The sequence below is a fragment of the Oryzias latipes genome, chromosome 18 (genome assembly GCF_002234675.1).
Source record: "Oryzias latipes chromosome 18, ASM223467v1".
NCBI lineage: Eukaryota > Metazoa > Chordata > Actinopteri > Beloniformes > Adrianichthyidae > Oryzias > Oryzias latipes.
Window position 1 is genome coordinate 23,875,442 of NC_019876.2, and position 24,835 is coordinate 23,900,276.

At 40.6% G+C, this 24,835-nt stretch overlaps 1 protein-coding gene across 1 annotated transcript; it reads left to right on the plus strand.

Moving 5' to 3' along the window:
• Window positions 1-969: 969 nt before the first annotated feature.
• Window positions 970-24,835, plus strand: LOC105358432. Its single transcript, XM_023948873.1, has 18 exons — window positions 970-1,049; window positions 1,391-1,429; window positions 1,601-1,873; window positions 2,074-2,337; window positions 2,428-2,697; window positions 4,395-4,637; window positions 13,686-13,952; window positions 14,139-14,402; window positions 14,494-14,763; window positions 15,032-15,298; window positions 19,742-20,041; window positions 20,324-20,587; window positions 20,767-21,012; window positions 21,115-21,228; window positions 21,330-21,345; window positions 21,413-21,492; window positions 23,485-23,556; window positions 24,380-24,835. The coding sequence occupies exons 1-18, from the start codon at window positions 1,013-1,015 to the stop codon at window positions 24,403-24,405; spliced, it is 3,312 nt and encodes a 1,103-aa protein (XP_023804641.1). The 5' UTR covers window positions 970-1,012; the 3' UTR covers window positions 24,406-24,835.

Consider the following 24,835-nt stretch of genomic DNA (forward strand, 5'->3'; position numbering starts at 1 on the left):
TGAATGGGTCTGTGACTGTAAAGCACTTTAGAACTTCGAAGAAGATAGAAAAGTGTTAAATAAGTATACGCCATTTATCATTTTTACCAATTCTTTGGAACATGAGCGACTAAAAGGATGAAAATGGACAAAGTTCATCATCTCATGACTTCATGCTGCAGCAGTTTTTTATATTTTCTTCTTCATCTGGTGTGAATGATGTGATGTTAACACTTCAACCAGGAAGTGACCATAAAATGCAAAAAATAGAAAATGTTTCTGCACTGAGACCATGTGACTCTTCACATCCCAGAAGCTGATCTTAGTGGTTTAGAAGAATGAAGACATTTGCTGTTAGAAGAGAGGACACGGATGAACAAAGAGCAGAACTACTATCAGTCAGTCCACACTGTGAGTATTCTAGACTTACCAGAATCAGAACATTTTCATTTCTTGGTGACTGAAAGAAGTTCACTGCTTTGTGGACAATCTGGACTTGAAGATTTCTCTGCAGCACATTTGAAAAAGACATGAAATTGTCTGATAGGTGCAGCTGCATTTGAGATCATCTGCAGAGGTTTGATTGTTCAGGCTGGTGTTCCTGTTCCAATAATCAATCCCAGTTCATGGCAAGTGTCTGCAAAGGATTCAGCTTTGGTTTCAGAAAAGTACTTTGATTGTTTTAGAATAAAATCTTTACTTTACTTTTTCTAAAATTACATGTTTTTGGCTGGTAATGATGTTTAAATGTCATTTAATCATAAATAAAAAACCATGAAGTATATCAAGATTTCTTTATACAAATGAAATGTATTAAATTAGCTCATTCCTTCTCAGTCGAGAACATTGTGACAGTTGTGTTATTGTTGTCTTGACGAAGGAAACTGAAAGTTAATGAGTCTTTTCCATTCAATATTTACAGAAAACATCATGTTTTTTTTAGTTTCTCACAGTTCTTTGCTTTTCCTGAAACACACTTTCATTTTTCTCTTTTTCATCAGGATTTTCTCATCAGTGTGATTAGATTGTGAGGATGGGACACACTCTGCTCTGTAAACTGGAGTTCATCTGTGAGTTTTTCACAAGAACTTTTGCTGTTTTCATCACATTCATCAGGAAACATGTCAAACCAAAGAAGAACTATGTTTGAACTAAATTGTTAGAATTTCATGTTTCAACTGCAGCTGTTTTCTCCACAGGATTCAGCTGAACTCTATCAGGGATCATGATGAACAGTTTTCTTTAGAAAGAAATCATTTTTCTTTGTTTATTCACTAAAACTTTGACATTATTGTTAGAGAAACCATTGACTTAATGTCACATTCATTGACAGTTTTAGTTTCATTTCTTTCTATTGTTGAAATATTGTATCAGTTTCTGAATCTCTGATGTTTCCATCTTTCATGTACAGTAGTGCTGTATTCACTCCTCCACAGTGGACACACTCAAGGTGACACTTTTGGACTTTTTGATGTATCTTTTCATAGTTTTTTTATTTAAAGTCAGTTTAAGTAGCATTTTTAGACAAAAACCTGATTATATTTTTTCTTTTTTGTTAGTGTTTGTTTACATTGTGAAATCAATTTTTTTTCAGTAAATTGTGTGTTTGTGTTTGTTCTAGATGCTGAATTGACCTTTGAACCCAAATGGTCAACTTTTTTTATTGGAGAATCTTTAACCTTCAAATGTGACATGGAGGAAGGAAGAACAGATGACTGGAAATACACATTGAAGAGAAATGATTGGACACTTTATTCTGACGTCACACAACAAGATTTCAAAATAAATCTGCTAGATAAAAGTCACAGTGGTGTTTATCAGTGCTGTGGTTTCTGGAAGGGTTTATATTTTAAAGAGAAAGAGTGCAGCAACAGAGTCTATATACATGTATCAGGTAATTTCTTAGTGTGTTTTTGACACAACTCATTTTATGTGAGAATTTATATTTAAGAATTTTATTCATGTTGAACAAACTAAACCATCAATTTAAAATGTTTTTACATTTCTAAATGTATAAACTCTAGTTATAGATATTACTGATGCAACATTATTCTCATAATTATTAAGTGTAATTGTGTTTGTCAAACATTGCAGACAGAGCCAGAGCCACACTGACAGCAGCAACAACAACTGTGTCAGTAGGAGACAGAGTGACACTGATCTGCTCTGTGGAGAAATCTGCTGGTTGGAAATATGAGTGGTTCAGAAGAACCTCACACACCTCTGAAGACACAATCAATGATGGACTAAATGGAAACATCAGAGTCTCACAAGGAGGAATCTACAGATGCAGAGGATTTAGAGGAGAACCAGCCGTCTACTCTGATCCAAGTGATGAAGTCACCATTCAAATAACCTGTGAGGGATTTTACTTTATTGAAAGCTTTTCACAATCATTGATTTGAACATTAAAAATGTGTTTTATTGTTTTAAATCTGATGGAAACAGTTTCCAACAAAGTCAGTGTAACCCAAAAACCCAGCTGGTCTCAGATCTTCAGAGGAGAGAGGATCACTCTGACATGTGAGGTTCAGGGAGGTGAAGGAGTTCAGTGGGAGTATGAATGGAGAACACCTCAGTCACAGACATTCAGGACAAAGCAGAAAGACTGGACTATCACAGCTTCCATCAGTGGAGACTACAGCTGTAAGAGCAGACCCACAGATGATTCATATTCTGCAACAAAGTGGAGTGAAGCTTTAAGGTTGTCTGTTTTAGGTAAGAATTTTAGTTTTAGCAGAATGTAATGATTTTTTTTCTTCTATCTTTAACAGAGTTAGAACTTGAAGTCAAAAGTGTGATCTTTGTAAACTTGTAAAAATTTTACTTACCTTTTCTGTAAACAAAAAGTAAACTGATGTAAAAACACATCAACACTGATGTTAAAAAGAATATTTTAGTCAAAAACAGACTTTTACTCAAGTATTAAATAACAATTACAATGTTTTAATCATGGATTGGAACAGAGAAAATCAAGTTACAAGTAGTAAAAAACAAGATTGTTACCAGATTAATAATAGGAGAATAAGTTTATTGGGTTGTGGTTTAAAACCACACAAAGTCATAGAAAAACAAAAAAACTCACACCTGTAAACAACAAAACTCACCTCCATCAGCTGTTCATTCCTTCACTCCTTTTTAAAAAGAGAAGTCAGGTTAGACAAAAGAAAATGCTTTTATGATCAATTATCTCCACAAAGGTTTTATCTGAACACAATCTAAACCACTGGTTGATCAACAGCTTTTGTCATTGAGACTAAAAAAGACTTTTTCCAGAGAAACACCTGAAGACTTCAATAGTTTGATGTAAAACAGGAAGTTTAAGAACACAAACACACAACATTGTGTTCAGAAATGGAAAACTGAGACACAGCTGTCACATTCTGAAGCTCTTCTGGCAGTGATGGCTGGTCAATAAGGACACTCACAGTTATTAATATACAAGAAACAAGAAACTGAATTTATTCTATAAACCTCTTTGAGATGGAAACATGTTAAGAGTTTTTCTCTATATTGTTATTAAAGGCATCAAAATAGATGACAGGAATCTTTATAAATAATTAAAGTAAACAAACATGGTTCTATTTAAGAAGATGGTCACATATTTTATTTCTTATGCTTTCAACATGAAATCCTCAATTTTATTTGCATGTATTTATTTATTTAATATAGGGAAGGGCCAGTTTAGCTCGTGCTGGTTTGCAGCGCCTTCCGTCCGTGAGACCAGGGTGCGATTCCGGGCTGCTCCCTATTTCCTTCTCTGCTGCTGTGCCGGTCCCAAGCCCAGTTGGATTGAGAGGGTTGCGCCAGGAAGGGCATCCGGCGTAAAACATTGCCAAGTTAACCATGCAACTCATCCTTGTGGGAGGGTTGTTTCACTGTGGCGACCCCTGTTGGAAGAAGCCGAAAGTGAAAGAAGATTTATTTAATATAGGGACAGCGCATATTAATTAACTTTTCTGTCAATATGCCAGAGTTAGCCAAAGGGCTATTTTTCATCTGCAGTCCCCGGGTAGATGTTAAAAATCACCCTAAAAGAGCAAAATAAAATTACATATTTACATAACATTACATACATATATTTAACAATGTAATCAATAAAATTAGCAGTTAACCTAAAAACAAATTGGTGATAAAACAATCCAAAATCAGACAAATTTAAGAACATATGCACACATAAAAGACAAGACAGTAGCAAGGATCGGTGAGAGGAGGTTTACTCAGTGTTGACAGCTCTGATTGTCAATGAGCCATTTCTTTAATTGTGTCTTGAATAACGTCAAGTTCTGCTGTGATATGCTATCCGGATGTTAAAGTTTTAAGTTAGAGATTTAAACTTTTTCATGATTTTTCTTGTAAATGTGTTTTTAAATGAATAGAATCTGTTTCTTTTATTGTTTTGAAATCTATTCCAGATACTCCAAAGGCTCAGATAAGTAGAATTGGAGGAACTCTGACCTGTTCTGTGAATCCATCATCATCTGGTTGGAGTTATTATTTTTACAGAGAGAAAAACCAGGAAGTGCTGACAGTGCAAAATACTGATTTCCATTCTAATAGAGACATCAGAGTTTCACAGGGAGGAGTCTACAGATGCAGAGGAGGAAGAGGAGAACCAGTTTATTACACAGAGTTCAGTGATCCAGTCACCATTGTTGGTGAGTTTCTTTGTGTTTTCTTTCTTCATTATCAGAATCAGAATCAGAAGTACTCTATTGATCCCACACATGGGAAATTTGTCCGTTACCATAGCAACTGACAGCAGAGGGAAAGAAAAAAAAGACCATGAAAAGACAGAAAATGTAGCATGAATGCAAGCAACAAGGTGGTTTAATTTAAAAAGTTATTTACAGAACAGTGCAGGTAAAAAGATGTGCAAAAAAAAAAGTGCAACGGTCATCTGTTGCATTGTGAGTTATTGTACAGGGTTATTGTAATGGGTATGAAGGATTTCTGGTACTGGGCAGTTTTGGAGCAGAGCTTTCTAAGCCTTTTAGAGAAGGAGCTCCGCCGTTTGTCCAGAACAGGGTGGAGAAATGGTCTGGGTTGTCCATGATTGGACGTTCAGTAACCTCCTCTCTATCACTGTTCCAAACTCAACCTGCGAAAGTGTACGCTCAGTGGCAGGGTCAAAGCAGCCGAGCAGACCCACCAAGGCTAGAAACTGAACAGTACCGGAAAAGTATATGGGAGAAAGAGACAGCACATAACAGCAATGCCCAGTGGCTGGTCTCTGAGAAAAGAACATAGCAACCTACCTGAACAGAATCCAGTAACCATCACAGTGGCAGACATCCAATAAAGAGTCTCAGGTATGAAGAACTGGACAGCACCGGGCCCTGACATGTTACATGCCTACTGGCTAAAGAGGCTCACCACACTCCACCAGCGCCTGGCAGCACAAATGAATCAGCTGCTAAGAGATGGGACTCACCCCGAATGGCTAACAGAAGGGCGAACGATCCTGATTCAGAAAGATCCCTCAAAGGGTGCAGTCCCATCCAACTACCGGCCAATAACCTGTCTCTCCACAACATGGAAGCTCATGTCAGGCATCATTGCAACCAAAATAAGTAGGCACATGGATCAATACATGAGCAACAGACAGAAAGGCATTGCTAGAGACTTCTGCTAGTTCCAGCTAACAATCTAGCTGCTGCGTTCTGAACAAGCTGGAGACTTCTTAAGGAACTCTTAGGACGCGCTGCTAACAAAGAGTTACAGTAATCCGGCGTAAACGTAACAAATGCATGGATGAGTTTTTCATCATCTCTCTTAAAAAGTATATTTCTGATCTTAGCTATATCCCGCAGGTGAAAAAAAGGTGTTCCACAAACCTGAGATATGTCAGCCCTAAATGATAAATACTGGTTAAATAAAACGCCAAGGATTATAATTGTGGAATTAGGGGCTATACTTATGCCACCCAGGGAGACTATCTGATCAGACAGAGCATCTCTGAGATTTTTAAGACCGAGTATAATGACATCTGTTTTTTCTGGGTTCAGGATGAGGTAATTAATCGTCATCCAGGTCTTGATGTCTCTGATGCAGGCATTCAGTTTCTCTATATTGTCATTCTGGTCGGGTTTAATGGATAAACACAACTGTGCATCGTCAGAATAACAATCAAAACTAATGCTGTGTTTCCTAATTATGTTTCCAAAGGGAAGCATGTAGATTATAAACAGAATCGGTCTTAAAACGGAGCCCTGTGGGACTCCATAGTTAACTGGAGTGCACTGAGAGGACTGTCCATTTACATTAACGAACTGGTACCTATCGGATAAATAGGATTCAAACCACTGGAAAGCAGATGCTCTGATCCCTATGCTCTAATCTATGGAATGAAATACTGTGGTAAATGGTGTCAAAGGCTGCACTTGATACTGAAGGATTCTTAATTCTGTCTGATAAAAGTTATGAACCGGATAATGATAAATTATGTAATGAAAATGGTACGGTAGAACAGGGGTGGGTTTTTATAAATTTGCTTCCTTCCACTCTTTAATATTTAATTTAATGTCTAATTATCCTCAGTTTGATACGTCTTTGTATGAATGCAAAACTGCTGCTTGTATTGTTTTGTACATTATTATTGCTTTGATTGCTTGAAATTAACCATTTCAAATCAAATCAAATCAAAATATATGACATATGGCCTAAACTATTAATTTAACCGCAATCGTTTAAAGTCTTACGTCGCTATTATCAATCCTACAAGGTTTGTCACAATTAATATTAATAAGTAACTCCTCCTCCAATTTCATCTTCCTCAACACTTTTAAATGCAAACTGGCAATCTTTATTAAAACTTTTAAAAACATGAACAGTCTCTGCGGCCCTGAGGCTCTCTGGGAGGCTGTTCCACAGGCGAGGTCCGTAAAAACTGAATGAGGCCTCGCCGTACGTTTTTGTTCTAACTTTTGGGATAACCAAAAGGCCTGTATCAGAGGACCTCAGGGTCCGCGAGGGCTCATACTTTAAAATCATGTCAGATAAATATGAAGGCCCGAGACCATAAAAACATTTGTAAACCAATAAAAGAACTTTAAAATCAATCCTGAATTGCACAGGGAGCCAATGCAGCGATCTTAAAACTGGTGTAATGTGTTCCCGCCCCCTGGTCCTCGTCAGAACGCGTGCTGCTGAATTTTGCAGCAGTTGAAGATTTGCTATTCTTGTTCTGGGAAGACCAGAGAGCAGGGCATTACAATAATCCAATCTGCTGGTAATAAAAGCATGCATTAGCACCTCTGTACTGGCAAGAGAGAGAAATGGGCGGACTCTGGATATATTTTTTAGATGATAAAATTCTGTTTTTGTGATGTTTTTAATTTTTGGGATAAAATTCAACTCAGAGTCAAAAATGACACCCAGGTTTCTCACACACTGAGAAGTTTTGTAATTCTTTAGTTTAGATAAAACTCTCTCTCTCTTGTCTTCAGAACCGATCACTAAAACCTCTGTTTTGTCCTGGTTTAGCTGTAGGAAGTTCTCCGCCATCCATGACTCAATGTCTAAAATGCATTTTAAGAGTGTGTTGACCGACTCTTCATCATCAGGAGACATAGCGATGTAGAGTTGAGTGTCATCAGCATAGCTGTGGAAACAAACGCCATGCCTCCTGATGACGTCCCCCAGTGGCAACATATATAGATTAAAAAGTAGTGGACCTAAAATTGAACCTTGGGGGACCCCACAGTTGATGTCGAAGACCCTTAAGGAGCAAGTATCCATACTTACGTAAAAACTTCGATCTGTGAGATAGGAATAAAACCACTTTAGTACAGTACCGGAGATGCCCAAACCTCTCAGTCTGTTGAGTAAAATACTGTGATCTACAGTTTCGGACGCAGCACTGAGATCCAGTAGTACCAGAACTGAGAGTTTCTGACAATCCAGGTTACATCTAATATCATTTTCTATTTTAACAAGGGCTGTCTCTGTGCTGTGGTTTGTCCTAAAACCAGATTGATATTTTTCAAATATGTTATTTCTAATTAAAAACTCATTAAATTGGATTAAAACAGTTTTTTCAATCATTTTACTTAAAAATGGTAAGTTGGATACTGGACGATAATTGTTATAGTTGTTCGGATCTAAATTACTCTTCTTCAGAAGAGGCCTCACCACTGCCGTTTTAAAGGCAGCAGGGAAGACACCTGTCTGAAGAGAGTAATTTACTATATTTAAAAGCTCAAACTCAAAGAAGTCATAAAATGTTTTCAACAAATTGGGGGGATTGGGTCAAAAAGGCAGGTGGTTGGCTTTAACTGGGAGAAAACCTGGCCAAGTCCCACAGCATCAACCAGGACAAAACTTTCCAGTGTTTCCTCTGATAAATGCAATGCTATAGATTCATTAAAATCAACACATTTTTGAGTTAAGAGACTAGATCTAATAGCATTGATTTTACTCCTGAAGTGGTCTGCAAAACTCTCACATACAGCATCTGAGGCTGCTATGGAGGACCTTTGAGAGTCTCTTTTAGTTAAACTGTCTATTGTTTTAAAGAGAACTCTAGGATCGTTTTTGTTTTGTAAAATTAAGTTTGAGAAGTGGAGGGTTCTGGCTTTTTTTATTGCATGACTGTACATCATTTGCTGTTCTTTAAAAATTTTGCGATGTACAGTTAACTTCGTTTTTCTCCACTACCTCTCCGCTTTCCTGCAATCACGTTTCAAGGCTCTGATTGGTTCGTTCTTCCACGGTGCTGTAGCTTTAGTTTTCAACGTTTTAGTTTTAAGTGGAGCTACAGCATCAATGGCTGACTGTAGTTTGTTGTTAAAATGTTCAACCATAAAATCACATGATGCAGGTAAAATATGAGCGGGAGTTTGATGTAAAATATTGATAAAATTTGCAGCCACATCAGGAGTTATGTATCGTCTCCTAACAGTTCTCACTGGAGCTTCCTGTCGAGTAAAACTGGTGATATTAAAGAATATACAATAGTGATCTGACACAGCCATGTCAACAACAGAGCACACACTGCAGGACAGCCCATAGGTTATCACCAAGTCTAGAGTGCGCCCCCTGCTGTGAGTAGGCTGTGTGACATGCTGTGTGAAATCCATACAATGCAAGAGGTTGAGAAACTCCTTTGCATGAGCATCACTATTTTTATCAACATATAGGTTAAAATCACCAGTTATTAAAACTCTACTATATTTGGAGTGTATTACAGATAAAAATTCAGAAAATTCTTGAATAAAACAGGAGGGAGGCTTTGGTGGTCTGTAAACAGTAACACATAAAATAGATGGGCTGTTAAAAGAAAATGCATGATGCTCAAATGAGGAGTAGCTAAGTAGCGTGATTGTTTTGGTTGCAAATGAGCCGCGAGCAATCGATGCAGTGCCACCGCCTTTTTTATCTCCCCTGGTAGAAAATAAAAAGTTAAAATTTAGTGGGGAAGCTTCAGTGAGAACAACAGGAGCATCAGCACCCAGCCAGGTCTCTGTTAAAAGAAGGCAATCTAAATTGTTGTCTAAAATGAGCTCATTCATGATAAAATATTTGTTTAAAAGAGAGCGAATGTTTAAAACAGCAAAGTTTAAAACAGTGTGTGTGTGCAGATGGATTGATTTATCTTTTTTGTCCGGTAATGTGTGAATGTGATGAAGATATCTAATTGTGGATCTGGTGGGTCTGATCTGGGGATGTTTGTGAGATCTGCTTGTTATGTGAACTGGAATTTGTTGTGTGATAACCGTGGTTTTAACTGAGGATGGATGCCAGTGGTCCAGTCAGTCAGAGAGCAGTTTAACAGAGCGGAGTGTGAGTTCAATGTTCATGGACAGAAGTTGAGATCCTGTTTGGTTTGGATGGATGCCGTCTGGTTTAAAGAGATTTGGTCTATTGAAGAAGGTGCTGAAATTATCAACATATGGAATATTATTAGAAAGGCAGTGTCCTTTAAGCCAGATGTGAAGTTGTCGCAGACGGCTGAATTTAATGTCTCCAAAGCGGGGAGATGGAAGCGGACCGGAGATGATGCACTGTTTGTCCAGCTGCTTGATGGAGTGGATGAGAGTGATGAAGTCCTTCTTGAGGGTCTCAGATTGCTGAAACTTTAGGTCATTCACTCCTGCGTGGACTATTATTGTGTGTGTGGAGGGGTTACGAAGGGAGAGCTGGTGGGCAGAGTTGGTGATGTCTCGTACGAGGGCGCCTGGGTGACAGACGGTGCGGCTCCAGTCAACGCGAACATGCCTGACCATAGAGGTTCCCACGACGAAGGAGCCAGGGGGGTCCCCGCGGCCGCGAGATCTTGCCGCCGAAGTGAGCGGGCCCGTCGCTGCAGGAGAGCAAGCGGAAGTTAGCGTTACACCTGTTGCGCGAGCCGGGGAAGCGGCCGATGAGGGGGGCGAGCCGCCAGGAAGAGGAGAGGTGGCGGCGGTCACCGCAACACTTGCCGCGGGGGGAGACGCAGCGGACTTTGAACCTGACGCCCCGGTCGCGACCGCAGATGGAGAACCCGCATTGCTTACTGATCCCACGAGGACGTGGGTAACGTTCGGGCGGCGGCGGCTGTCAGGGCGTCTACTCACTGCGTCTCTCAGTAGCTGTCGGCGTTTAGCGGACGATGAACCTCCAGAGGCAGATGCCAGGCGGCTTTCTTTCTCGGGCCGAGAAGCAGCGACAGGGCGATGGTTTTCTCCGCTGAGTGGAGGAGCAGCTTCCAGAACGTCGTCAGATGTTGGAGCCGACAGAACATCATAGCAGTTGGAGAGAAGGAGCCCATCACGGTCCAGGGGTCTTTTCCTGCGGCACACCACCTCAGACCAAAGCGGTTTTGGTGTGGAGCTCGAGGAAGGCCGCGGCGAGGTGTCAGGATCCCAGTGAACCGTGTCTTCCACAGCCGCTTTCAGGGAAGCAATATGCATGGACTGTTGATGGGCCAGGTCCAGCAAAGAGTTCAACAGATCATTCTTTGACCTCAACTCATCAGAGAGTTTCTGGATGTCCTTTTTGAGGTTAGTGATCTGTGTGTCAGGGTTTGTTGGTGCAGTCACGGCAGTGGAGGTGGACGCAGACGTAGCGGCGGCAGCCATCTTGAGGATATCTGAGGATATCTTGAGGATACCTGACAGGTCAGGTGTTCTGTTGAGCTTTAAATCAGTTGCTTTAAATCAGGAGTCACCAACCCTGTGCCCACGGGTGCCCATGCGCCCGCGAGGACCCCTTGTGGCGCCCGCAGGGAATGCACCCAAATGTTTTTTGTTTTTTTTTATTGAAGCAAATATTCAACAAACAATCATGGCATGTCTGTCAATGACAACAATATCAATCTGAGATAAAGGTAGACAAAAAAAATATGAAAACAAATATAACTTAAAAAATAATCAATAAAAACAAGGGTCTATTAAAAAAGTTTTAATAGATCAAATAAATTACACAATGTCTGGGCATTCTTATGATTCATGTAATGTAAAGATTTAAAGATTACTTTGAGACGGTTGAGTAATCCATTAATGTGAGGTTTCACCTTTAGGAATTTACAAGTATGAATAAAATGCTTTGAAATTACTATCAGTACATTAATCAGAAAGTCCAGATTTTTGTGAATTAATTGTAATTGAATTTTAATTGTATTCCAATTTAAAGGGTTAATGATGATATTTTATGATTTGAGCCAATTATGAAAAGAATACCAAAACTTTTACATGAAAACATTCAAAGAAAAGATGTTCCACAGTTTCAACATCATTTCCACAAAAGACACAATCATCACTATCCCAGTTAAAGCGAGAATGTAAAAAATGATTGGAAGGGTAAATATTATTTAACGGGAATGCTCCAAAAATAGCACTGCTCATATAGCAAATGAATATAATGTGGTGATCTGGGGGTTAGCCCCGCCTTCAGCTTTTAAGACTCAAAGGAAGTGGGGAATTTTGGTTGTGTTAAATCGCTCCCCATAAATGAGGGAGCTGTGAGCCGAAGTGAGGTTAAGGCTGTTTGGCTGGTGGTGGGGGTGTTCAAAATAAACAGACAGATATGATTGTCTGCTAACTTATGTGAGTGTCAATCTCAACAAACCGGTGCTGTGCTTTGCATGGGGCACGGGTAGCAGGTTTGGACATGTCAAGGATAGTGAATTAAGACTCGGGTACAACCGTACTTGCCTGGATAGTAGAGGGTGGTGATTCAGTGCTTGCTATTAGTAATTGATGCACTTTAGTTCTGCTCTTGTGAAATATATGGCAGAGTATTGAACGGCCTTAAACATGCGAATCGGCGCACCCGCCTTTGAGAAAGAGGCGCGTATGTGTGTGAGGAGGAGAAGGGTGGGGGTAGTGGGCACAGGTTGCGAGGTAAAACGGCGCACGGAGACCATTGCGCAACACCTGGATCATCGGGGGCTTAAATTACTCAGCTCATTCTAATAATGTCATTCTTCACTAACTATTTTTAATACTCGTCTGTATTTTCCATATCCATTTATTTTTACGGTTGTTTAGTTGGTGATAATAACATATAAATAAAGACAGCAGGTAATGGAGGCAGGAAAACTGCTGCACTTTTTCCGACCATAAATAAACTACAGATCATTTTTTTATGAAAGTATTGAGGATTTTGGAGGATTTTTACTGTTGATGTTGCACAAAATTAGGAAAATGCCAAATATTTTTGGAGTAATCCCAGTGATGAATTCTGTAATTTAGTTTTTAATGTTTTATGTGACCTAAACACGATTTTCACAATAACAGGTTTTTAAATAATCAAATCCCTCTGATACGTTTCAAAAAGACACACACAGGACCCGAGACACACACAAAGGACTAGAGACACACACAGAACATCACACACTAAGCAGAAATGAACTTATTGCTAAAAATGATGCCAGGAGTTCAGCTCTAAAAAAAAAGACAAAAGAGCAAAGAAAACAGAATAATTTGATGAATTATTTCTAATTATTATTATTTCCTGGCTTTGTTTGTTCATATTTGTATCATTTTGACAGAATATATTTATTATTCTGAATTAATTTTCCTGTCTGTTTTTATTCACATGTATGTTTAAAAAGTTAAAGTTAAGTTAAAGTTTTAAAGGTTTAAAAGTTTATCTTCAGTGTGTTCAATAAATGTTTATCTTGTTTGGCTGCAACCTAAAGTGTGTTTTGGATTTAGGCCCCCACTTCAACTGAGTTTGACCCCCCCGTAATACGAGACCAGAAAATGCATGCATGTTTTTGTATAAAATGAGTGTAAAATAAAAATACGGCACACAAAAGGACGTCCTCAAATTGTGTGTGTTTTTTTGGGGGGTGGGGGGACTAGGAGGTTATTAGTGGTGCCCTTCATACCACTTAGTGCCCATGAAATAGCCCTCGGTCTCAAAAAGGTTGGTGACCCCTGCTTTAGATCAACATCCAACCAAGGGGCTTGACTAGATCTCTCAGTTACTTTCCTTATTGGTGCATGTTTATCACATATGGTTAAAAATAATTTATAAATCTCTCTAGAGCTGATTTTGCATGTGTGTGACATAGTACTTTGTACCATTGCACTCTCACCATTTCACTATGATGTTGTTTATTTTCATAGTTTTTACATTAATTTCAGTTTAATACATTATTTGTGGACAAAACACCTGATTGTATTTTTTAATTAAAAAAAGATGTTCTTTTTTGTTAGTGTTTGTTTAAATTGTAATACAAGTTTTTTAATTAAATTGTGTGTTTGTGTTTGTTCTAGATGCTGTGTTGACCTTTGAACCCAAATGGTCAACTTTTTTTATTGGAGAATATTTAACCTTCAAATGTGACATGAAGGAAGGTAGAACAGATGACTGGAAATACACATTAAAGAAAAGTGATTGGACACCTTATTCTGACGTCACACAACAAGATTTCAAAATAAATCTGCTGGATAAAAGTCACAGTGGTGATTATCAGTGCTGTGGTCTCAGGAAGGGTTCATATTATAAAAAGTGCAGCAACAGAGTCTCTATACGTGTATCAGGTAATTTCTTAGTGTGTTTTTGACATGACTCATTTTATATGAGAATTTATTCATGTTGAACAAACTAAAACATCTATTTAAAATGTATGTTTATCTATTATCATGTTTAAATGTATAAACTGCACTTATAGATATTACCGATATGATGTTTCTATAATTGTTATATTGAAATGTCAAACATTGCAGACAGAGCCAGAGCCACACTGACAGCAGCAACAACAACTGTGTCAGTAGGAGACAAAGAGACACTGATCTGCTCTGTGGAGAAATCTGCTGGTTGGAAATATGAGTGGTTCAGAAGAACCTCACACACCTCTGAAGACACAATCAATGATGGACTAAATGGAAACATCAGAGTCTCACAAGGAGGAATCTACAGATGCAGAGGATTTAGAGGAGAACCAGCCGTCTACTCTGATAAAAGTGATGAAGTCACCATTCAAATAACCTGTGAGTGATTTCACTTTATTGAAAGCTTTTCACAATCATTGATTTGAACATTAAAAATGTGTTTTATTGTTTTTAAATCTGATGGAAACAGTTTCCAACAAAGTCAGTGTAACCCAAAAACCCAGCTGGTCTCAGATCTTCAGAGGAGAGAGGATCACTCTGACATGTGAGGTTCAGGGAGGTGAAGGAGTTCAGTGGGAGTATGAATGGAGAACACCTCAGTCACAGACATTCAGGACAAAGCAGAAAGACTGGACTATCACAGCTTCCATCAGTGGAGACTACAGCTGTAAGAGCAGACCCACAGATGATTCATATTCTGCAACAAAGTGGAGTAAAGCTTTAAGGTTGTCTGTTTTAGGTAAATTAATTTTTTGTTTTTTAAATATGTTTCTTCAAACACAACAAAATATCTGTGTTTATAAGAAGGAATGAGGGAAATTCATCTATTGCTTTTTTATATAAGTTTGTTCAAACAACACATCAATATATCTGTGTTTTTAAGACTTAATTTAGGAAGTAAATAAACAAATGATTCTCAATTATTAATGTATGTTTTCTTGAGACTTTGATTTTAGATGTTGGCCTCTGTTTAGACAGATAAATTCATCTATTTTTGAACTCCACAGCACACAAACCAAAGGCTGAACTGAAAATCACAAAGTCTCCAGTAGGGGGCAGAGTGAACCTGAATTGTTCAGTGAAGCCTTCATCATCTGGTTGGAGTTTCTTCTGGTCCAGAGGAGAGAAACCCTCCAAACTGCTGACAAGAAAAGATGCTGATTTCCTCTCAAATGGACAAATCAGAGTCTCACAGGGAGGAGTCTACAGATGCAGAGGAGGTAGAGGAGAACCAGTTTATCACACAGAGTCCAGTGATCCAGTAAACAGTGAAGGTAAGTTTAAAAAGGTTTTAATGGAGCACAACATATGAAAAAAATGAATTAAAGTTTAAAATGTTGAAAAATATCTAAAAAGGGGCCGGTGCATTGTGGTTTGGGTGGCAGTCGAGGGCGGATGCCTGAGGAACCCAAACCCCTGTCATGGAACTTGGCTTTTGGGGCATGGAACGTCACCTCTCTGGGAGGGAAGGAGCCTGAGCTTGTGTGAGAGGTTGAGAGATACCGTCTAGATATGGTCGGGCTCACCTCCATACATAGCCTGGGCTCTGAAACTCAGTCCTTAGAGAGGGGTTGGACTCTGTACCACTCTGGAGTTGCTCAAGGTGAGAGGCGGCAGGCTGGTGTGGGCTTACTCGTTAGCCCCCAGATCAGCTGCCAAGTGTTGGAGTTAACCCCGGTGGGGGACAGGTCTCTAACTGTGGTTTCGGCTTATGGGCCGAACAGCAGTTTTGATTACCAGGCCTTACCGATGACTACCTTGTGGTGAGTTGGATTCGCTGGCGGGGAAAGAGGCTTGGAAGACCCAAACGTACTGTGAGAGTCTGCTGGGAACGTCTGGCTGAGCCTTCCGTTAGGGAAGTCTTTAACTCCCACATCCGGGAGAACTTCAAACAGGTACCGAGGGAGGTTGGGGACATTGATTCCGAGTGGACCATGTTTTCCACTCCCATTGTCTCTGCTGCTGCTCGGAGCTGTGGTCGCAAGGTCTCTAGTGCCTGTCGCGGCAGTAACCCCAGAACCCGGTGGTGGACACCGGAAGTAAGGGATGCCGTCAAGCTGAAGAAAGAATCCTACCAGGACTGGCTGGCTTGCGGGACTCCAGAGGCAGCTGACAGGTATCGGCAGTCTAAGCGAGCTGCGGCCCAAATTGTTGCGGAGGCAAAAACTCGGGCCTGGGAGGAGTTCGTTGAGGCCAGGGAGAAGGACTATCGGATGGCCTTGAAGAAATTCTGGCAAAGCATCCGGCGCCTCAGGAGGGGAAAGCAGTCCTCCACAGGCACTGTCTTCAGTGCAGGTGGGGGGCTGTTGACTTCGACTGGGGACATTGTTGGGCGGTGGAAGGAATACTTCGAGAATCTCCTCAATCCCACTGACACGCCTTCTTTTGAAGAAGCAGAGAACGAGGACTTTGGGGTGGGGGCTGTCTATTACCCGGGCTTAAGTCACTGAGGTAGTCAACGAGCTCCTCAGTGACAAGGTCCCTGGGAGAGGATGAAGTCCGTCCTGAGTACTTCAAGTCTCTGGATGCTGTAGGAGTGTCTTGGCTGACACGTCTCTGCAGCATAGCAAGGTAGTCGGGAACTGTACCACTGGACTGGCAGACAGGGGCGGTGGTTCCCCTCTTTAAGAAGGGGGACCGGAGGGTGTGTTCCAACTACAGGGGAATTACACTCCTCAGCCTCCCTGGGAAAGTCTTTGCCAGGGTGCTGGAGAGGATTGTCCGTCCGATAGTTGAACCTCGGATTCAGGAACAACAGTGCGGTTTCCGTCCTGGTCGTGGAACATTGGACCAGCTCTATACCCTATCTAGGGTGCTGGAGGGATTGTGGGACTTCGCTTACCCAGTCCATATGTGTTTTGTGGATTTGGAGAAGGCGTTCAACCGCGTTCCCTGTGTTATCCTGTGGAGGGTGCTCTGGGAGTATGGGGTCCGGGGAGCCTTACTGAGGGCTGTCCGGTCTCTGTATGACCGGAGTAGGAGCTTGGTTCGCATAGCCGGCAGTAATTCAGACCTGTTCCCGGTCCACGTTGGACTCCGGCAGGGCTGCCCTTTATAACCGGTTCAGTTCATAGTTTTTATGGACAGAATTTCTAGGCGCAGTCAGGGGCCGGAAGGGATCTGGTTTGGGGACCACAGGATCTCCTCTCTGCTTTTCGCAGATAATGTTGTCCTGTTGGCTTCATCGAGTCAAGACCTCCAGCGTGCATTGGGGGGGTTTGCAGCCGAGTGTGAAGCCGCTGGGATGAGGGTCAGCGCTGCTAAATCTGAGGCCATGGTTCTTTACCGGAGAAAGGTAGATTGCCATCTCTCGTGGGGTGGAGTCTTCCTGCCCCAGGTGGTGGAGTTTAAATATCTGGGGGTAGGGTTGTGCCGATGGACGATATCATCGTCCATCGTGATGGGTGACTGACATCCCGATGGAAAGACCACCATCGTGATGCCACGCCCCCGCCACGTTGCGCGTCGACACCATAAGCCGCGGTTACATGTACAAAATATCCTGATGGGATCAATGGTCGGATTAGAATCCAACCGTGTACATGGGCCCAGAAAAATGTTTTCAGAATATAAAAACGTTCACTAAGGTCACAATTTCGGTCGGAATAAATCATTCGCACACGCGCAGTATTCGCACATGCGCAGTTTGAAAACCGGAAGAGGATACAACTTCCGCCGAGCGGCTTTTTTTCCAAACTTTATTGAAGGTAACAATTCAATACAAAACGATAACAGCGCCGAGCGGCTATATACATTGACATGTCAGCTCGGTAAAATACGAGACGATCTTCTAAACGTGCTTTTAATAATGTTACGGTTATTATGAAACACATGTTCGCTCATCATTTGAATTTTAATCCGTGTGGTCAGTTCTTTTTCTGAACGTAGCCAGGATTAGCAGTATGCTAACACACGGGCTAACAACATTAGCTTTGGAGCTGCGGGACGGATCGCAGTCTTAAATCTCCCACACATACCGCTCATGTACCCCCCCCCCCCCCCCTTCCCATCAAACATAAAGCTGTAAATCCGCACTCCGCCGGTCCACTTCGCTAGTTAAGTGCGGGAGCGGACTACTTCTTTTCTATTTTGCTTGTTACTTTTTCTGTTAAAGTCACTTCCCTCAGTTTATACTGGATCATCGCGGATTAACCATTAGTTGGGAAATAAAATGAAAAAGCAAAATAACGAATAGCAGTTATATAAGAACGAAAAATGTAAAAATACCCCCCCCGACGATGTCATCGTCCATCCCGATGGTTGACAGCAAACATCGTCAACGGCCAAATTAGGGGACATCGCCCAACCCTATCTGGGGGTCTTGTTCACGAGTGAGGGAAGACTGGAGCGTGAGATTGACAGGCGGATCGGAGCGGCGTCCGTAGTTATGCGGTCGCTGTATCGGTCAGTTGTGGTGAAGAGAGAGCTGAGCCAAAAAGCAAAGCTCTCAATTTACCGGTCGATCTTCGTTCCAATACTCACCTATGGTCATGAGCTATGGGTCATGACTGAAAGATCGAGGTCCCGAATACAAGCGGCTGAAACGAGCTTCCTCCGTAGGGTGGCGGGGCGCTCCCTTAGAGATAGGGTAAGAAGCTCGGCCACCCGCTGAGAGCTCGGAGTAGAACCGCTTCTCCTCCACATCAAAAGGAGCCAGTTGAGGTGGCTCGGGCATCTAGTCCGGATGCCTCCTGGACGCCTCCCTGGAGAGGTGTTTCGGGCATGTCCCACTGGGCAGAGGCCCCGGGGAAGACCCAGGACACACTGGAGAGACTACATCTCTCGGCTGGCCTGGGAACGCCTTGGGGTCCCTCCAGAGGAGCTGGAGGAAGTGGCTGGGGCAAGGGAAGTCTGGGCATCTCTGCTCAGTCTGCTGCCCCCGCGACCCGGTTCCGGATAAGCGGAGGACAATGGATGGATGGAAAAATATCTATATAACTGTTAATTTTTGGTTCTAAAGCTCTTCACTCTTATTTTATAAGCAAAACGTTTTCTTTATTTTTAACTAGAAAGTCACTGGAACAAATTTGTCTTCTAAAAAGGCCAAAATGAGCCCTGCTGTAAATGTAAACACATAAAACTAACAAAAGGATGTTGGTGTGACACTGTGTGCTTGATTTGAAAACAGCTGTAAAATGTTTAAAAAAAACAATTGTTAATCTTTAATGGTTAACCTACTGTTTCCTTTTTATGGTTTTCATTGGCATATTTTAAAATAAACAGCAGGGAGAGGGACTGGTAATTATAGCAACTTAGTGACTGGAACAATTTGTGATGAAAAACCAACATAACTGTGGAATAGACAGAATTGAAAATATTGAGTCCATTTCAGCTAAAGAGCATTGCTGTGTTTCTGTTGCAGTTCCTGCAAAAATCAAAGTGTTGCACGCTGACAGAGTTGGTCCATCATCTGTAAAAGAGAAACATTGACAATAAATGATCTCTGTTGAAGAGAAGCTGCTGATCATTTCTTCTAATAGTGTAGTTTGTCATAGAGGCTCTGTCATAGAGCAGCAGAAGTCTCAGCAGAGCAGCAGAGAGGTCAAAACAATCATGAAGAAAGTGAAAAATCTCCTGCTTCATTTCTGTCTGACAGCAGAGTTATCAGAGTTCTGTCAACCTGTGGAGCTTCTTCTATCAGAACCAAAGGTGTCACATGAAAGAGTTTGGTCAAAAACACAACAAAGTCACTAAAAACAACACTATTTCTCCACCAGAGCCTGTCCTGAGAGTGTCTCCATGGTGGTTGAGTCCTGGAGCCTCAGTGACTCTGAGCTGTGAGGTTGAACATGTGTCTGCAGGATGGAGCTTCTACTGGTATAAAGCTATTCCTGATCTATCACACAAGTCTGGCTCTTACAGCTATGAGCTGCTGCCTGCTAGCTCCAATGGGACTGCAGACAACTCCTACATCATTCATGGACAGACACACACAGCAGGATATGTGTGCAGAGCTGGAAGAGGAGAGCCACACTTCTACACTCTTTACAGTCAGCCTCACTTTGTCTGGTCTGGAGGTCAGACTTCTGATTGTTGATTCATTTCTGTCAACACTGAATGATTTCTCTTCACATTTCTAATGCTGTCAGATTCTGCTCTTTAGTTTGCTTGTTTCCACTTATTGCTAACAGTCAAATGTCATTCAAAATGTTGTAAACAAATGTTTCTTTTTCATTTGCATAGAGCCATTCTAACTCCAAGCCATTGAATGAAAATCCATTGAAACACATTTGTTTTTGTGTCTCTTTGCTCTCCAAATGAAGCTAAAGTGTGCTGATCTTCATCCTGTTTGTTTTCAGATCTTCATCCATCAGCGTCTCTCTCAGTGAGTCCTGACAGAGTCCAACACTTCACCTCTGACTCTGTCTCACTGAGCTGTGAGGGAAACTCTGCTGAGTGGAGAGTCAGCAGGTTTCTGCTTCCTGACTTCCTGTCATTCTGTTCTGACTGGGGAACAATGAATAGATCAACATGTCATGTTCAGAAGATCCAGTCCAGTAATGCAGTGTACTGGTGTGAGTCTGGATCAGCATTCAGCAACGCAGTCAACATCACTGGACACTGTGAGTGGAAACATGTTTGGATTCCTATTTTTAGCTTGACTTTCATCATTGGATTGATTTGAAACACATGCAGAAGTTGAAGATGGATTTAGATGATCAACTGGATGTCAAAGCAGAATGAAGCAGACGTCAAACATGTTGGGATCATATGTGATGAAGATGAATGTTGATGTTTCCAGATGATGATGAGCTTCTCCTGCTGAGTCCTGTCCATCCTGTGACTGAGGGACATTCTGTTACTCTTGGCTGCAAGTTGAGGACAGAAAATCTTCTTTCTAAAGTGTTTTTCTATCAAAATGACACAATCATCCAAAGTGAGAGCAGAGTGGAGATGATCATCCCTGCAGTGTCAAAGTCTCATGAAGGCTTCTACAAGTGTCAATCCTCAGGAAAAGAATCACCACAGAGCTGGTTGGCAGTAACATGTCAGGAAATCTTTCCAGTTGTTCTCAGCATGAACAATAACAGCAGCATTTAGTTCATGAATGTGTCCACTAAGGTTGATTCTAATCCATGATGTGTTCCAGCAGCATCCAGACCTGACAGCTCCTCATTTCCTGTTCTGTTGCTTGTTGGACCAGTTTGTGTCTTTTTACTGATGATTTTCCCACTGATGTTTTATTTCTGCAAAAAGTCAAAAGGTGAGAAATGTTCCTTTAAAATCCCATTGATGACAATATGATTGATACTGTTTTGCAATGATGCTGTTGACTTTACAAACATGTGATGTTGTCATTTACAGATTCCAGCTCCATCAGGTTGGTACTTTTTACCGTTATTGATTGATGTTTGTGTTTATTCAGTTATTGATTTCTTTCATCTCAGCAGGTCTGTGGAACAAAATCAGAATTGTTTTCCAGATGAGATTGATGCTCAACACAACACATATGCCTCTCTGCTCCATGGTGAGCTTGAATTCTTACTTTTTACAATTATTTATGGATGTCTCAGTCTGAACACGTGTTCTGAAATCCGTCCCCATCACGGGTGTCTGACTCTTTCAATCAGATGTTGTCTTCCTGAGAGATCATTTTTTATTTCTCATTTCTCATTTTATTCAGTGCTGTATATTTCAAACTCTTTTCAAACAAATGTCCAAGTAAAAGTCTGAATATAATGAAAGTTTTACAACATTTTTATGTGGTAAAGCACAGCAAAATAGGCAGTAATTTGAGCAGGATAAAACGACTAAGAAAACAGCTCAGTGAATTTAAGTAAGTGTAAGTGTCTATTCTTTTTTTTTCCTTGAGCAAAAATTGACCAGAAAAGCATTAAAAAAAATATTTTGTTTCTGTTTTTTTGTAATGAGAACTTTGCTCTCTTGCTACCGGCAGAGACATGGCATTAAAATGGCTGCAGAGTGCAGGCTGGGAGGAGGCAAAACAAAAAAATTCCATAATCTCTAGAAAACAATAAAAAACAAATATATTGTTACATTACTTTGAACTATTCAGGAAAAGGCAGCATCATATTCAAATGGCTTACTGGTTGTGTGTAAATAAGTGACAGAGTCAAATATTAATGCCAATATTTTTTGTTTTTTTTAACCTATTTCAGGTGGAAAAAAACTGGTTTAATTTTTCAAATGCACCTTTCCATCTTTTAATTCATGTTTTTATGAATGTCTGTATGAACATCTACTAACTTATTATCTAGATAGCAAGCTAAATATTTAATTTCAAGTTAACCCTTGTGCTATCTTACGTAGATGACCCCACCCCGACATTGACGTGTTCTCTCTATGGGATTACATGTCTGCCATAAATTGAAAGGGCGTAAAGAGCGGGCGAAAAGAGCGGGCGTAAAGAGCGGGCATACTGAGCGGGCATATTTAGGAACTGAGTGAGTGAACCTTACAACCGGGCCGGCACAATTCTAACTAAGCGACCCCATATTTTACAATTGCACGGCTGCAATCCTTACTGAGCAGTGATGCTCCTCGTTCAGATCCTTTTTGGCGCTCACCTGGATTTAGAGCTCAGTGTTAAGGGGGCTTTTCGGACCAACCAGAAAGGTTCCTGCCCCCAAGTGACAAACACACCCCTCAACACCGCCCCACAAGTGACAAAAACGCCCCCTTAACACTGAGCGTAAATCCAAGTGAGGGCGCAAAAAGGATCTGACCGAGCAGCATCACTGCTCAGTTAGGATTGCAGCCGTGCAATTGTAAAATACAGGGTCGCTTGGTTAGAATTGCGCCAGCGCGGTTGTAAGGTTCACTCACTCAGTTCCTAAATACGCCCGCTCATTGGCTTTACGCCCTTTCAATTTATGGCAGACATGTAATTCCATATATCCCTACCACGACAAAGGTGGATAAAGGTGGAAAGATTTCATGTAATCCATGGACACCAGTGAAGATCACAAATCATTGAAGAAAAAACATTCAGCGCACTGTCTAGTGGGTCTAGATGACCCAACTCCCAATGTTAACGTGCCTAGGATAGCACAAGGGTTACATATTAGTTATATGTGTAGTTAGTTTCAAAACAAAAATTTTAGTTTGTAAAATAACTACATCATTTTATTAAATTAAACATTTAGCTTGCAAATTAGATATTTAGATCTTAATATTTTTTTTCCAAACTAAACATTTAATAAATAATAAGAATAATTATTTTGATTGATTGATTGAATGAAATAAAAATAGCGACCAACCTGGATCAGTTTATTAAATTATTTTCTTCATTTTATGAAAAGGTTTCACGAAACTATCAGATCAGACTCAGTGTTGGTATTAAGATCAAATGACTCGTAATTGGATTGGGGACAGAAATTTCTGATTGGGACATCCCCACAATTATTCATTATTTTTCATGAAGAAATTATTGAACAAACATGTTTAAACAGTTTGTATGAAATGTCTAATTTCTTTTTCTTCTGGTTTGTATTTGAAGGTGATGTTGCTCTTTATGAGTCACTCAGAGGCCCTGAAGACCCAGAAATTAATCCAGAGTATGCCAACATAGGTAATCTGAGGGGACTTTTTGGTTGATGTGAAATAAATAATCATACATAAATCAGAAAGTGACTTGAGAAAATCTGTCAGTATGAGACGTTTGAAAAATGAAAACATGTTCCTGCAGTCAGGACACAGTTCAGGTTTTGCAGCTGCATGACCTTCAATGTCTTGTTTTTAACTTTTGTTTCCTCCCAATGAAACGTCAGTGAAGAAGAAGATTTTTGACATATCAGTTTAATCAGGGATCACAAAAAAAAGGACACACGCATTTAGTCACACAAAATAGCAACAAAACATAATTCACCATTACACACAGAGCAAAGAACATTCTTGAAGTACCAGAGTTTTTCAAAACAGAACAAACGACCCAACAGTCTGAAGAAAGAGAACTCCAGCTTCAGCCTGGAGCGGACACTGCAGAGCCACATCCATTGATGTTGTTATTGAGTTCTTTTTCCACATTTTACCTGGTAACCTTGATGCCTTTTTGATCTGCAATTCCCAATTTTTCATCCAGCACTGACAGTGGATGAACCTTGGCAGAGATGATGTGCAATCAATACTATAGTGACTTCAAATCCCTCTTTAGTTGGAGAGGATTCATTGCCGTAAATCTCCACCATCCATTGGAGGATCCCGTGTGTAATGTCTTTCGACACTTTTCAGAGAAATAACAAAGATTAAGGAGATTTCCTCAATGTAGCCTGTGTTCTATAGAAGATGTTGAAATGTCAAATTTCAGCATTCTGGCTGTGTCATTTTAAAGAAGGCTGTAAAGTTAATTGTTCATTTATTGCTGCTAAACCTAATGTTCTGATTCTCCCATGTAGAGTGGGAGCGATTCCATAGACGATGAGAACCTTCTGCTTTGAGAACAAGGCACCTGAATCCCTGGAGAGAGTTTACCCTGGAGGGGCAACATTGTAATTGAGACACCAATCAGTCAAACTCAAACAATGTGTCTCCTGTTTTATTTACCCAATCCACCTACAGTACCCAAAGTGTTTGCATAACACTTTTATGTTCAAATATAAGACATGTTAAATTTCGGTTTGGTGAGTTACCTCCAAAAGTTCAAGAAGACCCTTGTAGCATGAGGCGCACATGTGCTCATTAGACGAATCCCATTAAATGCATGACTGGAGTGTTGCACTTTGCATTAAAATGAGTAAATTAGCAGTTGTCCACATTTGAGAAAAGTTTTGTTATAATCTCTGGTTGTCACATGATTGTCATTTTTATTGTGACTGATGATAATCTTTTTTCTTGTTTAGACATTTTATTTT